General features: G+C 51.7%; 2 protein-coding genes across 4 annotated transcripts in view; one reads left to right on the top strand and one right to left on the bottom strand.

Moving 5' to 3' along the window:
- The first annotated feature begins 132 nt into the window (after positions 1-132).
- On the top strand, positions 133-13,948 carry LOC122391492. Of its 2 annotated transcripts, XM_043385499.1 has the most exons (6): positions 133-756; positions 9,067-9,218; positions 9,477-9,629; positions 10,864-10,921; positions 13,135-13,247; positions 13,567-13,948. In XM_043385499.1, the coding sequence occupies exons 1-6, from the start codon at positions 267-269 to the stop codon at positions 13,702-13,704; spliced, it is 1,104 nt and encodes a 367-aa protein (XP_043241434.1). In that variant the 5' UTR covers positions 133-266; the 3' UTR covers positions 13,705-13,948. The 2 variants fall into 2 exon arrangements, with proteins under 2 accessions (XP_043241434.1, XP_043241435.1); XM_043385500.1 differs by lacking the exon at positions 9,477-9,629 and having other exon boundaries at positions 138-756.
- Positions 13,949-14,001: 53 nt separating this feature from the next.
- Positions 14,002-16,759, bottom strand: part of LOC122391491 (PH and SEC7 domain-containing protein-like) — a 60,829-nt gene continuing 58,071 nt past the window's right edge. Inside the window, exon 13 of one of the 2 annotated variants that reach the window (XM_043385497.1) lies at positions 14,002-15,121. In XM_043385497.1, the coding sequence (XP_043241432.1) occupies positions 14,833-15,121 (289 nt within the window). In that variant the 3' untranslated portion in view covers positions 14,002-14,832. The other variant, XM_043385498.1, reaches the window with a different exon arrangement.

Here is a 16,759-nt window from a genome sequence, read left to right as displayed (position 1 = left end):
TATCTCACACGTAAGTTTTCTGGCTTCGATTTGCCACTTAGGATAATCGAAGTAGCCAGATTGCACGGAATGTTCCTCTTACTGCAAGCTGATCCCAGCGATCACGACACGTGCGCTGTCAGAAAATATCGAGACCCATTTTTAAAACGACCACGACGACCACATACTTTATCAAACACTGTCTCGATCTCAAAATTTACGAGTGGTATTTAAACTTTTGTATGTTTTGTAAACTACGCAGTTGAGTAAAATTATTGATTTAGTGTATGATTAAATTAACACATCGTAGCCCTCCTAAAAACTGTTTATTCCTTGATCATGGCCGTAAATCCGTAAGTTTAGACCGGATTCCTCTGACTCTCGCTCCATTTTACCGGTACTTGTTGTTGGAGATGCAAACCTCGGTCTCCGACCCGGCTCTGCGGCCTGCGAGCCGCACCTCCATTTCCTCTCAGCCACCAGTGGCCTCCAAGCCGGCGGCCGGCGCCGGCGGCCCCCCGGTGAGCTGCGCTGCCGCCGGCCGGGCCGTGCGCTCTCTGCGCCGGGCCGTGGAGCGCAGCGGCGCGCGGCGCGCAGAGCGCAGCTGGGCCGAGCGCAACTTCCCGCGTGTGCGCCGCGCCGGCGGCGGCGCCAGTCGGCTGGCGGCCTGCGCGGGCCTGCTGGCGAGCGAGGAGGAGCCGCGGCAGGCCGTCGACAGGGCGCTCGGCAGGGAGGTGGCGCCCGACCAGTTTGTGCTCGCCGTCAAAAGGACAACAGGTGAGGATCTTTGTGCAGGCGTGGCAAAAGAAAACAAGATTATGAACGATGACCCAAGCGGTAGGCTTAGCCCGCGCCCGAATGGCCCTCACGGCCAATTTCGCCATGGCGCGGGGTCGCGTCAGATTATCTCGAAGCAAGCTAGGAAGACGCAGTTAAGAACAATAAATAGGTCACTATACAATTTCTTAGCATCATTCAGGCCATTTTCGAACAGGTCATAGCTGGGGTCACCAAAATTATCATGAATCTTGGTTCCAGCTTTTCACGACTTTTCACAAATCGGCGCATAAGACGGGAACCAATCGAGAAAAGCGCATTCGAATGCTCTTCCAAAGGCCTTTTCTGATTCTTGTCTCAGCTTTGACCTTAGTCAACGGTTTATCCTCCGGAATGCAAATACTCAGAATTTGACATGTTTGCGGAAAACGTTTTTCTGTCAAAATTTATGACACCAAGCTTGTGTTACGCTAACTCTACCGGCACCGCGTTCCTCTCGTCGAGACGAGGCGAGTGAACTATAAATTGACCTGAAAAGGTCAACTTAAAATTTGATATCAGGTAAAGGTCACAGAAAAGATCATGCTGCATATCAGTCGATTCATAGGTATAGTTGGGCTGAATTCATCCGTGGTGTTTTCAGTGCTCTAGCGTGTTTCACTTTCTATCTAAAGTTATTGTAAAAAAAAAAACTGTTGGGGACGTGTCATGACCTGAAATAATGACCTCAGGGGTATTAAACGGGGCATAGGTGCAATTCTTAGATTCAGTGTGAAATGTTCACTTATGTCCCTATGTTTGAGGGTGTTTTTATCCAAAAGAAGAGCATTTCAATATTCTCCTATTGACTTACAGGCCTCGCCCTGGCAGGGCATTTTTCATAACACGGCCTGGCAGGGGGGGTTCGATGCGACCCCCTCGCGAATGGCTCATATCTAAAGCACCTAAAAACACCAAATTTGGTAGGTAGGTACTAGGTGGGCCCCCTGGAGTCTCGCCCCCTGTGCAAATTTGGTTGCTCTAGGTCATTATTTAGGGGGGTTTTGACTTGGGAGTTATGAATGTAAAAATTTCGCTAAAAACATGTCAAAGTTTTTCGCTTATAAGTCCAAGGGCTCCGCCACCGGGGGGCGGGGACATGTCCCCCCAACCAAATTGTTGGGTGTGACATACTATCTTTTGCCCCCCCCCCCCCATTAATCGGCTCTCCCGCTGGTAGATACCTAAATCGACTCTTGTTCCTGACACCGGATACAGAACATAGGTGCAAAGAATCTCCGAATATAAAGCGTGATGAGAATCTAATTAACCTTTCGTAGATAACTATATATTAGCCGTTTTCACGACGGGCTAGCCGGCGAATGCGCCTGATTTGACCAAATCTGCACCTAATTTCTCTTACAGCAAATATCTTCATCTTATGAATTTATTTCAGTGTTTTAACCCGACAGTTGCTGGGGTATTTCGCCACCCACCGTTTGCTGGGGGGGGGGGGGGGCGTTAAACGCCCCCAGCCGATAACTCGAGAACCAATAGGCGCAGCGAAACGCACGAGGCGGCAAACGAAAGAACGCGACGAGACGCTTCAGATGAGTACTTTACAGTTGAATTTTGAGGTCACAGGTCGGGTCAAGGTCAGGTCAAACACCTGAAATCGGGCTTTCAGCAGCATGGACTTCAGGACTTAGCAATGGGCGCCTCTCGTCATAAACTCTGTCAAAACGGCGCGCAATCCATCATATAAGGCCTACAAGAGTGTCAGCTCTATGTAGGGGTCAGTCAAGCATAGGTCAGGTCAGGGTAAAGGTCAGGTCAACCGGGTAGGCACATATCCCCGAAAATCAAAACTGATATTCGCAGCCTGTGACACATGTTTTATGGGTAATTTGGGGCGTAGAACACGATGGTGACATTCATTTTATCATATGTGTACGTGTTTGGCTCAAAAACTTCAATTTAGGAAATGCATATTTCATGATCGTGAAGTAGTCACGAGAAATAGCCATGATTCAGTTCAAAATTTTGGAAAAATCGGAGCGATTATCAATAATCGAAGATAGCCATTTAATTGTTCATGGTATTGGCAGTCTAATGGCGTTTACGGCATGTCTGTATGTCTATCTTGTGATTTTATATGATTTTTTGAACATATGCCGTTTTTGGTCGAAAACTCAGAAATCATGACGACACTAAAACCTCGATATCCCAAAAAAAATTCCAACCGATTTTTTTGAAACTTTGTCACAATTAACTTCAATTATTTCCCTACAGGTACCAAAAATTTGGCGCGCCTGCGGCGCGCCGTTTCTATGCTATGGCCCGGCGAAAAAAGTGGGGGCGTTTAACGCCCCCCAGCAACTCGCGGGTTAACCTTCGCCCCAGTGGGGGGGAATATGTTACCACCCTGTCGCGTTTTTTGCGTGTGAATAAAAAACCGCGGCGCGTAGCGCCGCGCCGCTTGGAGTTGCTTTTTGTACATCAATTTTGGACAATGTGTGACATTTTTTTACCCCAGGTCATGTCAGGTCAGGTCACCAGGTCAAGTTAACTGACCAAGCCTAAAAAAGTTTACAATCATGTCCAGCCTGTGCAGTGTTTATCAGAAAAGTTTTAAACCTGCTGGGTTGTATGACGTTATGGGCGCCTACAATTTGTATATCTCGGATTGTTTATATCCGTGACCTAAGGTCAGGTCAGTGGCATGACCTTTCCATTACAAGTCAACGGATAAAAATGAAAATGCCTCTAGATCCGTGTGTACGCATAGGAACAGTCCAAATATTTCACAATCACAAGATTAGGACCACCCGTGATGACCCGAAGGTGTCATTTTTGCTGATAGCCTCTAGAAAGGTCATCCGAGGTCATTTGAGGCCACAAACAGCTTTTTGCCAATAACTCGCGATTGGAAAGAGATAGAACGCTGGGGATGGTCTCATTGTGTTTGTCTTGTTGCGACACATCGACTGATTTGCAACATGACCTTTTCCGGTCAGGTCATGACCTTGACCTGAGGTCAAATTTTCAAGTTGACCTTTCAAGGTCAAATTAAAGTTCATTCGACGCGTCTTGGCGAGAGGAACACGATTCTGACAATAGAAATGTCGTGGCTTTTTGTAATCGAAAGCTATTGTCGAAAAACACTTCGTAAAAATAGCTATTCTTGGAGTTTTTGCCCTCTGGAGGCTAAACCGTTGACCTGAGGTCAATTTTAATAAATGAACTTTTCAAAAGAAGAGTTCAAAAGCTATCGATTGTTTTTCCATGCGTGTTTCTAGCTACCATAGTTCCTGAGATATCGGCATGTTTTCTGAAAAATATAATGACCATTGGCAAATTTTGACCTTTGATGACCTCTGGTGACTCCAATGTTGCTCTTAGATGAAAAATGACTGAATACTTTCAAACGTACGCATTGAGAGCTATCGACTGCTTTTTACCGCGTCTTTCTAGCCCTCTTAGTTTTTGAGTTAGAGGTGGGTGGTAATATATGCCCCCCCCCCCACTAGGGCGAAGTTGGCTGAGACCGCCATTAGGGCGCGGGTTAACCCGGCAGGCGGTGGGCCTACCAGCCACCTTCCGCGCGGTGGGGGGGGGCATTTTTTTGCCCCCCCCCCCAGTATCTCCGAAACTACTGGACGGATCCGGAAAATTCAAACGGCGTTTCATAGCCCTGTCAAATTTGTTGAAGGAAACCAAATTTCATTGACCTCGGGGTCACCGATGACGTCACAGGTCAGGTCAAAGATAAAATGTTTCACCGTTCACGGGGCTCCTAGGGAAAGCGCTATAACACCGAGAAAAACGCATTTTGTCGAAAATCAGCGATAAGGCGTCAGTTGCCTAGTACATATGTTGCTATTAGAGGTCACTGGTCATACCAGGCCAGGTGACAGGTCAGGTCACCAAAGGTCACCTAGGGTCACCACATGAGCCCAACTTTACTGAGGTTATGCGATGCATGTTTTATGGCCAGTTTTTCATTTCCAACTGAATGGTGTTGGTTATAAGACCATCAGGTACGGTTTAGGTCACTTTCTGGTGGAGGTCAAGGTCAGGTCAAAAAAGGTAAAATTTCAAATTTGATATTTTTCATAAAATGGGCATCGATTCGATGCAGCTCGTCACGGGGAGTCTAATGGTGGACTTTGTTTGCGCTACGAGGTCTAGAATTGCTAAAAATGGAGTTTGAAAATAACGTCATCAATTTTGAACAGTTTTTTCGCTATAACTTGGCCAAAAAAGAGGAATCGATCTCAAATTTGGTATGTAGATAGAAGGTGGTAAGGACTATCACATATATACCGGTTTTTTTCTAAATTCAGAAAACTTTTTGGAATTTTTGGCTATTATATTAAAAAAAAATCTATGTTTTGGTTTTTTAGGGTCAAAATCCATAAAATTCAAGAAACCGAAACAACAGTTTTGTAGCCCTTTTGATTCCACACCTTTTATGTCTGAAACATTTTTCTGTATCTCTAAAGCTGTAGGCCTGACAGCTCTTCTCGCGAAACCTTTTTTTGGGTCGAAAATGGCAAAAATGACGTCACTCTGACGTCATTAGCGGCCAACCTATCACAGCCTTTGGAAAAAAAATTGGTCACCATGTGCGCTAGCTGCTCCCGGGAGGGTACTGAAAGTTTGGTGACGATCGGCGCAGCGGTTTTCGAGATATATTGAAAAAAAACTAAAGGGGGGGGGCAAAAAAATCCCCCCACCGCCTGGAAGGTTAATCACTGCCTGAATGCCGTTCCCGCTGAGCGACACTAGCGCCACCGTACGTGTAAGGGCACGAACTAATGACACAATGCCTTGTCTATGGGGAGAACGCGAAAGTTTTTTTTAACTTCTTTCTCGTAAATAACACGACGGAACGGAACGAGACTGCGTCTACAATGTAGAAGCGGCCAAGTTTAATCACTTGAACATAGCACAAAGTCATAGGGTGAGGGACAAAGCACGCGCCACGTGCCAACTAAGTGGTGACAAATGTGTTCGATCAACAATAACTTTATAACGACTGGGTTGATTGAGCTGAAACTTGGCGTGTCGGCGGACATGCAAATGACAACGCCTTTCCACGTGTCACAGTTGGGGTGCTGCTGCACGTGCGCACGCGCAGGGTAGGGGAGAGCGGGGCCAGTTGAAACACGGGGTCAGATGAAACATGGCTTTATTTTCAACAGTATGCAACATATGGCGTTGCCGACACCACTGCGCATCCGCGCTCGACCACTTCCTTTGTCAACGGCGTTTGGGCGACAAACGGACGGTAATTTTAATTTGACACTTATTTTTGTGTTTATGAGGGGCGTTTGGGAGAAATCGTTCTTATGAATATTTTGTGATATCTCATATACCTTTGTTTGCTAAAAGAAGATCTCCTGGCTCCGGAATAACACCTTATTTGGCCCTTCATTCAGCATGATGCCGTCCCTCCAGCTCGTTTGACATGTGCTTTACGGCGCGTGCGAGATGGCGGGAGCGGATGGGGTCAATTGAAACGCTTCTCTGAGGGTCAGTTGAAACAGGGCCACAGGCCGTTTCAATGGACCCCGGTGACCTTTGCAATGGTTATTGTTCAGGGGCTGTAAACATTAAAGGAAATAGTCCACCTTTAAAATGAGCTTTTAAACTGAAATACCGGGTGGCCCAAAAAAAACGTTCCGAACTTTGGAGGCCTATATCTCAAATTCGAGTGCAAATAACGAGCCAAAATTTTCATCAAGTTTGCGTCACTTCTTTGCGCATTGGTATGCCAAATTATAACACTGTAACATCATTTTCAAGCCAGCAATCTTATGTTGAATGAAGTAAGACGTTTTTGCTTTTTTTGCCGTTGTTGAACGGAAGTAATGATTGGCTTAGACGTACAATGTTAGAAAAAAATACAAAAAATAGAACGGCTTGAATGATACCAGCACGTGTGTTGCTATTTTATTATTTTTTTGTCACACTTATGTGCTAAATATTCAAATACTAAGCCAAAGTTGTGTTAATGGATGCCATTCGTTTCAACACAAGTTCTGTTTCAAGGCGAAGGAGTGGCACGGTGCATGGGTTACCTACTGCTGATCGCCCTCCCTTCAAGAAGATCAAATAGTAAATCGACCGAAAAAGGAAAAAAGCTAGAGGGAATGTGTCACCCTGAGGCCTGAACCACCAATGACACTAGTTGCCAGTAGCAGTCATGGCTGTAGGCCGTGGTGCCGAGATGGAAGTGGCCCGTTCACTCACATTTTTGGTAAACATCAGAGCAAAAAAGTGATTTTTACATGGCATGTTAGAAACACGAACCGTTTAAAAAGTAATTGACCGAATAACATAAAAATCACACCATTTACTGAAAATGTGTGCCGCATTGACTATTCGAAGTTTCAATGTTGTATCTTTATCACTTTCTGAGAAATAATGATTTAAAGTTGGGAACGTTTTTTCTGGGCCACCCGGTAGTAGTTTAATAGAGCTCAATTTTTGACCCCTTTTTCTCCAGCCTTTTGCTTGAAAGCACACTATAGCCTGAGCTATTTCTCATTTTTCTCATCCGCCCATTTTACCATAGTCTATGTACTTTATGTCACCTATTATGAGGAACTTTGCACTCTTAGCTTTCCAACGACCTATTGAATGTAGCATTTGGAAAAGTAAACCGGACAAAATATCTCCTTAACCCTCGCCCGCACATGGGGGGGGGGGTGGTTGCCACCCCCCAGGTAGTCTTTCTGCTCTGCACTCAACATTTTTTAAGCTAGAAGGCTGATTTTTCGTATAGCTGCTCCTCTATCCTTTCTTGATGTCCACTGAAAATTTCAAGTTTCTGTGATTTTTAGTTTCGGAGATATGACCTTGTTTTTCAGGTCATGTCATGACCTAAATGGCCAATTCTCAACATCTTGCGTTTGCCATGGGCCTTATGAGCTTTTGACACCCTGATTTCGGCTTTTTTTGCCAGTCTTACCTCCCACCTATCATGGAACATGTTGTTCGACGATGTACAGGGGTCAAGGTCAGGGTCAAGGTCAACCTAGGTCATCTAAGATAATTGCGTTTTAGGCAAGCTAAATTTACTTTTTTTGAAGTTTTTGACTGCATTTTTGGTAAAAGCTTCTCAGATCATGATTTCATGTAATATGGACCCAAAAACAATCGGTGCACACATCAGTATAGACACAGACACACACAGACATACAAACACATATAATTGACCTTGACCTAACTTGACCTGAAATGACCTCAGCAGCAAAATTCTGGTCGGGTAGTGTGACAAAGGGGTTCTAGCTGGCTTGGCACCAGAAAACAGCATCGTCATCGGTATTTGATAAGCAGCACACTTGATATCCAACGGTGACCCAAAACAGCAACATTTTTTAGTTTGACCTGACCTGGAAGGTCAATGACTGACCTGAGAAGGTAAAACTGGGTATCATTGGATTCGTCTCTTCCCAAAGAATCTTTTTGGTCTTTACTGCTAAGCTCTATCTCCAACAGGAACGAAATGGCGCGGGGGGTGGCAACCCCCCCCCCCCCCCATGTGCGTTCTAGGATGGGAAAATCGCATGTGCGGGCGAGGGTTAAGAAAGTGGCCTTAAAGAGGAAAACATCCCATTGTTAAGGATAGGTGCAATTGACCCCATGGGCTGGTTCAATTGACCCTCGCATCGGGTCATTTGAAACGGGCGTACAGCTGTTTTATAAGCATGCGTTTGGCAGCAAAATATGTTTGAAACATAATTTTACGTATCTTAAAATAAAGCCAAAAGAGCATATTTTTTCATGGCATTGTGCATTTTTCGATATGACAACTAGATCTCGCTGTGCATGTCAATATATAAAAAGTGGTTCAACTGGCCCCGCTCTCCCCTACGCTCCCAGATCTCGAGAACAGCTGGGCTGATTGCGCTCAAATTTGGTACACCGTTAGGGACCGTTTGGCAGGGTACCGTGCACAAGTCAGTTTGGGTCCAGCTTGCACGTGCGCACGCGCGGGGGTTCGCTTCCACATCTCGAGAACGGCTGGGGAGATTATTCACAAACACGATTTCTCCCAATCACCCCTCAAAAACACAAAAACAAGTGCCAAATAAAATGACCGTCCGTTCGCCGCCCAAACGCTGTTGACAAAGAAAGAGGTCGAGCGCGGATGCGCAGTGGTGTCGGCAACGCCATCATCTGTTGCATACTGTCGAAAATAAAGCCATGTTTCATCTGACCCCGTGTTTCAACTGGGCCCGCTCTCCCCTACTCCCTGTGTATATGTTTGTCCCTGAGAGGCGGTCTGATTTACACCTCGTATGTGTGTGTCCTTGACAGGCGGGCTCAGTTACACGCTGGGCAGTCTGCGCGGAGGCAGAGGTTTCTTCGTGCACCCGCCGTCGCCGTCCGACCGTCGTCCGCCGCTCGAATTGCTGACCTCACGGCAGCAGGAGGTCGCCCGGCGCCGCCAGCGACATCTACAGCAGCGGGTACGTGGGCAGTGGCGACATCTATACTACATACCGGTGGACAGTAGCGCCACCTATAAAACAGACGGGTTGACAGTAGCGACACCTATACCGTAGACGGGTGGACAGTGGTGACACATGTAAGACTTACATCCGTGAAGGGCAGTGTCCCGCGATAATTGAGGAGGTAGGCCCGTAAATCAGCTGCTGCTCGGTCATCGGTGAGCCGCTGTCAGCTGCTGCTCGGTGGGCCGCCGTCACTGTCGGCTCTGTCCTCAGGTGGCCCAGGCACAGGCCCTGTGCCGCCGCCGCCGGCCGCCGGCCGCCGCCGCTGACCTGCAGACGGGAGATGCGCCGCCGCCCCCGGCAGTGGTGTCCGACGCTGCCGCCAGGGCGGCGCCACCGGAGTTCGCCGAGGTGCCGCTGTGGGAGGTGAGTCCTTCACGGCGGGGAGTTCCATACGGCCCTTCACCGCGGGGATTTCCATACGGCCCTTCACGGCGGGGATTACCATACGGTCCTTCACGGCGGGGATTTCCATACGGCCCGAACAGCGATCGGCGTGACGTCATTCATCATGACCGTTTCAGTGACTGCAATAAGTATGGCAATATGGCATTAACCCTCGCCGGCACAGGCCATTTTGATTCCTTCGACGGCACAAGGGGGGGGGGTGGTACGACCCCCCTCGCGTTTGGCCCCTGATGGAGCTAGAGCTTCTCGGAAAAAACGAGCGTGTTGCCCGTCACGAGAGGAATCCGCCTCTGACAGCTTCGTAACATGTTACGAAGGCACCAATACTACTTCGTTAATGTTCAAATGGTTGCTTAATTCGAATTCAGCTAAAAAAAACTAGCATAGAAACATATAAACTCGAAAAAGTAAACCGAGGTCACCAAAGGTCAATGACCTGACCTGACCTTCAGGTGACCTTGACACCCACCCTAATGCATGGGAGCAACATCAAATCACATGTTTGAACGTTTGAAACCACGAAAAGCTTGCAAACGCGCAGCTAATGCGAGCCGACATACGAGTACGCCGAATCGCGATTCCATGGTCAAACATGGTCTCGGAAAAGAGGTCACAGGTCAAAGCTCATTTAGGTCAGGGTCATGAAATTTTCAGGGTAGGTGTAAACGTGATCAATGCGAGGGTACGGAAAGTTGCGTCGCGATCGGCCGTTTTTTACGCGAGTTATTTGCGAAAAACCGTAGGGGTTGCATCAACCCCACTGTGCCGACGAGGGTTAAGCATGTAGTAACGTTTAAACTTCTGGACTCTCCAATATACCTAAATAGAAGCCTAACTAAGGTACCGTAAGGTGGGGCTATTTGAGACAGTGGGGCTATTTGAGACAGTAGGTATTTAAAATTGCTGTAAAATAAAAAACCACTTAAGATTCATGCTTAATTTTTTGCTCAGGCGATTTACTGCTCGATTCCACACCTTCCTGTGCAGAAAAATCACACAAAAATCAAACGATCTTCATTTTATAGCGATTTTAAATACTGTCTCAAATAGCCCCACTGTCTCAAATAGCCCCACTTTACGGTATGTACGGCTGTCAAGATGCTGGACACGGTAGGTAGGTACTAGGTACAACTGACGTCAGTGTGACGTGCCGGTGGGTAACTGACGTCAGTGTGATGTGCCGTGTTTCCAGGATCCCCAGGAGCTTCCCGAGAAGCGGCCGCGGAAACACCGGAAACACAAGGACAAGCGTGAGTGACGTTACACACCGCCCGGGAGTGTCGGCTCCGGCTCCTGTCTGTACTCTGTACCAGTGTCGGCTCCGGCTCCTGTCTGTACTCTGTACCAGTGTCGGCTCCGGCTCCTGTCTGTACTCTGTACCAGTGTCGGCTCCGGCTCCTGTCTGTACTCTGTACCAGTGCGGGCTCCTGTCTGTACCTACTCTGTACCAGTGCCGGCTCCTGTCTGTACTGTGTACCAGTGCCGGCTCCTGTATGTACTCTGTACCAGTGTCGGCTCCGGCTCCTGTCTGTACTCTGTACCAGTGTCGGCTCCGGCTCCTGTCTGTACTCTGTACCAGTGCCGGCTCCGGCTCCTGTCTGTACTTTTTACTCTGTACCGGCTCCGGCTCCTGTCTGTACCCTGTACCAGTGTCGGCTCCGGCTCCTGTCTGTACTCTGTACCAGTGTCGGCTCCGGCTCCTGTCTGTACTCTGTACCAGTGCCGGCTCCGGCTCCTGTCTGCACTCTGTACCAGTGTCAGCTCCTGTCTGTACTTTGTACCAGTGTCAGCTCCTGTCTGTACTCTGTACCAGTGCCGGCTCCGGCTCCTGTCTGTACTCTGTACCAGTACCGGCTCCTGTCTGTACCCTGTACCAGTGCCGGCTCTGGCGGGGTCTGTACTCTGTACCAGTGCCGGCTCCTGTATGTACTCTGTACCAGTGTCAGCTCCTGTCTGTACTCTGTACCAGTGCCGGCTCCTGTCTGTACTCTGTACCAGTGCCGGCTCCGGCTCCTGTCTGTACTCTGTACCAGTGCCGGCTCCGGCTCCTGTCTGTACTCTGTAACAGTGCCGGCTCCTGTCTGTACTCTGTACCAGTGCCGGCTCCTGTCTGTACCCTGTACCAGTGCCGGCCCTGTCTGTAGGTACTCTGTACCAGTGCCGGCTCAGGGCCACGTCTGGCCGTCCGGGGCTCAGTGCTCACGCATCTCTCCCCACAAAAGGCTGTCGTTGATGTATGGGCTGCTGCGTGTTCAGCCTCCAGCCGGCGCTGTCCGAGGCCGTCCCGGGCCTGGCCTGTTGCCGGGCAGGGGCCGGTGGCATAGTCGGCAATTATAAGACAGGGTCAGCCCAGAATCCAGCGTATGTATGTACAGACGGGGGAGTCGACATCCAGTATCCACCCTCTGGCTATGTAAAGTGCGCACTTTCCAAGTGATAGGGGAGAGTGGGGTGGGTTGTATCAGTTTTTACTCCGAGACCCATAACCTCGTACCTAACTATCCGTGATAAACTCATTATTTCCATACTATCTCCTTCCTTGATTCTTCTGCTTTTTTGTGCCAAGTAACTTTTCCGCTACCTCTACCAGTTTTTCTTCTACAGTCTGCCGAATAGAACAATGTTTTTGATACAACCTGCCCCATGGCTTGGGTGAGTTGTATCACATGGTGGGGTAATTTGTATCACTAGGTACCTATTTCACGATTCAGGGAGTGTGCTTGCTACTGGTTTTGAGCATAACAACAACATTAAATGGGGTTGATACAATGTATATGCTCAAAGGCTTCACTTTTATTCGACCAAACTTAGGTCAATGCAATCCGAACGAAACATCGAAACGAACGAAACATCAACAGACTAGACGCAAAAGTGGCAAAAGTGGCAAAAATGGCAAAAGTGGCAAAGAAGCCAACACATTGTGCCAAAATGGAACGAGTATTGACTAGCTACCTACAAACGCGAGCCAGGGCTTAGCTTTCGCGATTACCTAAAAGCAACATACCCATACATACATACATACATGTTACAACATACCCCACCCGGCTCTGATACAACATGTACCTCGCCGCCATCTTGGAAAAACATCCTCGTGCTCAAAAACAGCGGACAGCTGGAGAAATCCATTTTCACTCACGCAGCCTTAGAACCTACCCTCACCACCGCTACGGAGATCTTTCAAATTCGTGCACATCTAAATGTCCAAAACACACATTTTCTTGCAACTTAGGTTTTTTTAGAATGACATCAAAAAAACATAAAATCGGCTCTCACCTCGAGACGCGTCCACCCAGCCACACGACAGAACAGGGAAAGATGGCGCCCGGAAAACCTCGTCGGCTGGTCGTGTCAAGAGCGCCATCAATTGGATAAGTTTCGCACAATTCGCCCTGATACAACTTGGACATGATACAACTCTCCCCGCTCTCCCCTAACTGGATCCGGTAACTGTTGTTGCTGTCAGACTCGGAGAGAGACCTGTGGCAGAGGATCGCCGGCTTCCTGGGCGGGAAGGCGCCGGCGCCGGCCGGCCGGGCGCGCCTCGGCGCCGGGCACGAGCCGCTGCAGAGTCATAGCGTGAGTCGACGTCAGTCGCAGTGTGACAGTAAACTGAGCGCGGTACACGGCCTGACTCACCGGCGGCGTGACTCGGCGACTCCGTGACTCGGTAGTGCGACTCTGGGACTCCGCGGGATGACTATATGATGCTGCGTCTTGGCAGTGTGACTCAGTGGTTTGACTCGGTGTCTCGGTGTTACGACAGTGTTTCTCAGTGGTTGGACTGTGTCTCAGTGGTTTGACTCATTGACTCTGTGCCTAGGCGGCGTGTCTCAGCTATTTGACTCAGTGACTCTGTGCCTAGGTGGTTTGACTCAGCGACTCGGTGTCCCGGCAGGCGGAGCTCCACCCGTGTCCGGAGTCACTGAGCCTGCCGAGTCAGAGTCGGGCCGGCCGCAGAGTCAGCAGCGACGACTCGGAGTCGTCGGCCCGCGGCGCGGCGCAGAGGGGGCGCAGCCGACCCCCCGGCCACTGACTGCGACACGGTGCCGGCCCTGGCGGGGACCCGGTGCCGGTCTCTGGTCTGAGTACTGTACTCTGAACAGGGTACTGAGCTCTGTGACCGCGCCGGCGGACCGGTCAGTACAGGGGCCAGGTCATGTGACCCTGTCAGTACAGGGACCGGACGGGCCGTGTGCCAGTGCCAGCGCCACCTAGTCGCCAGTGTAGGTATGTACTTGGACTCCGCTGTGGTCAATACACGTCTCGCACTGCCACGACGGACGTCTCTTTCCTCCCTATCACATCCCTGAGCTCGCTGAAGCAGTCAGAGTTTCCGCCGGTTTTTGTATTGTAGCTCTGTACCTACATTCAGCACACAGACACACAGACACACGGTCACTGACACGGCGGCGCCTACCAGTACCTACTCACGTCATATCCAACACATCTAACGGCGCAATATCCGGCAGAGCCGGTGGCATTGAAATCACACAGGCGGCGCCGTGACGCAACTCTCCGGGCGGGGGGCAGGCGCGCCGACTAATGGCGGCCTAACCGGCCGGGGGGCACAGCCGGGGTTAGCGCGGGAATCACACCGTGTTACTGCGCGGGCTGGTAACACAGAAACAGACGGACTGGGGAGCAGACAGACACACACACACACCGGCCCAGACAGGCCGGCGGGGGCACACAGGCGCAGACAGCGGCCTGGTCCGCGGCCGCTGGGTCTCCTGCAGCGGCCCGGTCCGCGGCTCGGCCTCTAACAGAGTCCGACCCGGTCCGCGGCTCGGCCTCTAACAGAGTCCGGCCCGGTCCGCGGCTCAGCCTTTAACAGTCCGGCCCGGTCCGCGGCTCGGCCTCTAACAGAGTCCGACCCGGTCCGCGGCTCGGCCTCTAACAGAGTCCGACCCGGTCCGCGGCTCGGCCTCTAACAGAGTCCGACCCGGTCCGCGGCTCGGCCTCTAACAGAGTCAGGCCCGGCCCGGTCCGCGGCTCGGCCTCTAACAGAGTCCGACCCGGTCCGCGGCTCGGCCTCTAACAGAAGTCCGACCCGGTCCGGTCCGCGGCTCGGCCTCTAACAGAGTCCGACCCGGTCCGCGGCCGTTCGGCCTCTACCGGAGCGGGCCTCCAGCCGCGGCGATTTGGCCTCTAACGGAGCGGCTCATTTCTGCCACCAGCGGCGCTTCTTCTTGGCGGTGACTTCACCGTCTGCGGCGGCCGAGGCGCCTGCCGTAGTACCCTGGGCGGCTGTACCGGTGGCCGGCCGCTCAGCTGCGGCCGCACCCTCCCCGGTCGGCGGCGACACGCTGCCGTCTGCTCCCGCGGCGCTGTCCGCCACTGTCTGCGCCTGGTCCGGGGTGGAGCGCCGCTGCTTCTTAGCCGACAACAGGTGCTCCTTGGTGACGCCGGAGCCGGCGGCGGCCGAGGGCTCCTCCTCCGCGGAGACAGCGCTGCGGTACACAGGGAGAGGTCAGAGGGCTCCTCCTCCGCGGAGACAGCGCTGCGGTACACAATGAGAGGTCAGAGGGCTCCTCCTCCGCGGAGACAGCGCTGCGGTACACAATGAGAGGTCAGAGGGCTCCTCCTCCGCGGAGACAGCGCTGCGGTACACAATGAGAGGTCAGAGGGCTCCTCCTCCGGGGAGACAGCGCTGCGGTACACAATGAGAGGTCAGAGGGCTCCTCCTCCGCGGAGACAGCGCTGCGGTACACAATGAGAGGTCAGAGGGCTCCTCCTCCGCGGAGACAGCGCTGCGGTACACAATGAGAGGTCAGAGGGCTCCTCCGCGAGGACAGAGCTGCGGTACACAGGGAGAGGTTAGAGGGCTCCTCCTCCGCGGATATATCGCTGCAGGTACACTGGGAGAGGTCAGAGGGCTCCTCCTCCCCGGGGATAGTAGTACAGGTACACTGGGAGAGGTCAGAGGGCTCCTCCTCCCCGGGGATAGTAGTGCAGGTACACTGGGAGAGGTCAGAGGGCTCCTCCTCCCCGGGGATAGTAGTGCAGGTACACTGGGAGAGGTCAGAGGGCTCCTCCTCCCCGGGATTGTAGTACAGGTACAATGGGAGAGGTCAGAGGGCTCCTCCTCCCCGGGGATAGTAGTACAGGTACACTGGGAGAGGTCAAAGGGCTCCTCCTCCCCAGGGATAGTAGTACAGGTACACTGGGAGAGGTCAGAGGGCTCCTCCTCCCCGGGATTGTAGTACAGGTACACTGGGAGAGGTCACAGGGCTCCTCCTCCCCGGGGATTGTAGTACAGGTACACTGGGAGAGGTCAGAGGGCTCCTCTTCCGCGGAGACAGCGCTACGGTACACTGTGAGAGGTCAGAGGGCTCCTCCTCCCCGGGGATAGTAGTGCAGGTACACTGGGAGAGGTCAGAGGGCTCCTCCTCCCCGGGGATTGTAGCACAGGTACACTGGGAGAGGTCAGAGGGCTCCTCCTCCGCGGAGACAGCGCTACGGTACACAATGAGAGGTCAGAGGGCTCCTCCTCCGCGGAGACAGCGCTGCGGTGCACAATGAGAGGTCAGAGGGCTCCTCCTCCGCGGAGACAGCGCTTCGGTACACAATGAGAGGTCAGAGGGCTCCTCCTCCGCGGAGACAGCGCTGCGGTACACAATGAGAGGTCAGAGAGCTCCTCCTCCGCGGAGACAGCGCTGCGGTACACAATGAGAGGTCAGAGGGCTCCTCCGCGAGGACAGCGCTGCGGTACACAGGGAGAGGTCAGAGGGCTCCTCCTCCGCGGATATATCGCTGCAGGTACACTGGGAGAGGTCAGAGGGCTCCTCCTCCCCAGGGATAGTAGTGCAGGTACACTGGGAGAGGTCAGAGGGCTCCTCCCCGGGGATAGTAGTACAGATACACTGGGAGAGGTCAGAGGGCTCCTCCCCGGGATTGTAGTACAGGTACACTGGGAGAGGTCAGAGGGCTCCTCCTCCCCGGGGATAGTAGTACAGGTACACAGGGAGAGGTCAGAGGGCTCCTCCTCCCCGGGATTGTAGTACAGGTACACTGGGAGAGGTCAGAGGGCTCCTCCTCCCCGGGGATAGTAGTGCAGGTACACTGGGAGAGGTCAGAGGGCTCCTCCT

This window comes from Amphibalanus amphitrite, unplaced genomic scaffold (assembly GCF_019059575.1).
Source record: "Amphibalanus amphitrite isolate SeventyFive unplaced genomic scaffold, NRLGWU_Aamphi_draft 000440F_arrow, whole genome shotgun sequence".
Taxonomy (NCBI): domain Eukaryota; kingdom Metazoa; phylum Arthropoda; class Thecostraca; order Balanomorpha; family Balanidae; genus Amphibalanus; species Amphibalanus amphitrite.
This window is presented reverse-complemented; position numbering and strand designations above follow the sequence as displayed.

Bases quoted from the DNA above. Each gene is read 5' to 3' on its own strand.
- LOC122391492 (XM_043385499.1), top strand. From the start codon at position 267: ATGATTAAATTAACACATCGTAGCCCTCCTAAAAACTGTTTATTCCTT. The intron at 9,219-9,476 runs GTACGTGGGCAG...CTCTGTCCTCAG, and splicing joins AGCGACATCTACAGCAGCGG to GTGGCCCAGGCACAGGCCCT. The intron at 10,922-13,134 runs GTGAGTGACGTT...TGTTGCTGTCAG, and splicing joins CCGGAAACACAAGGACAAGC to ACTCGGAGAGAGACCTGTGG.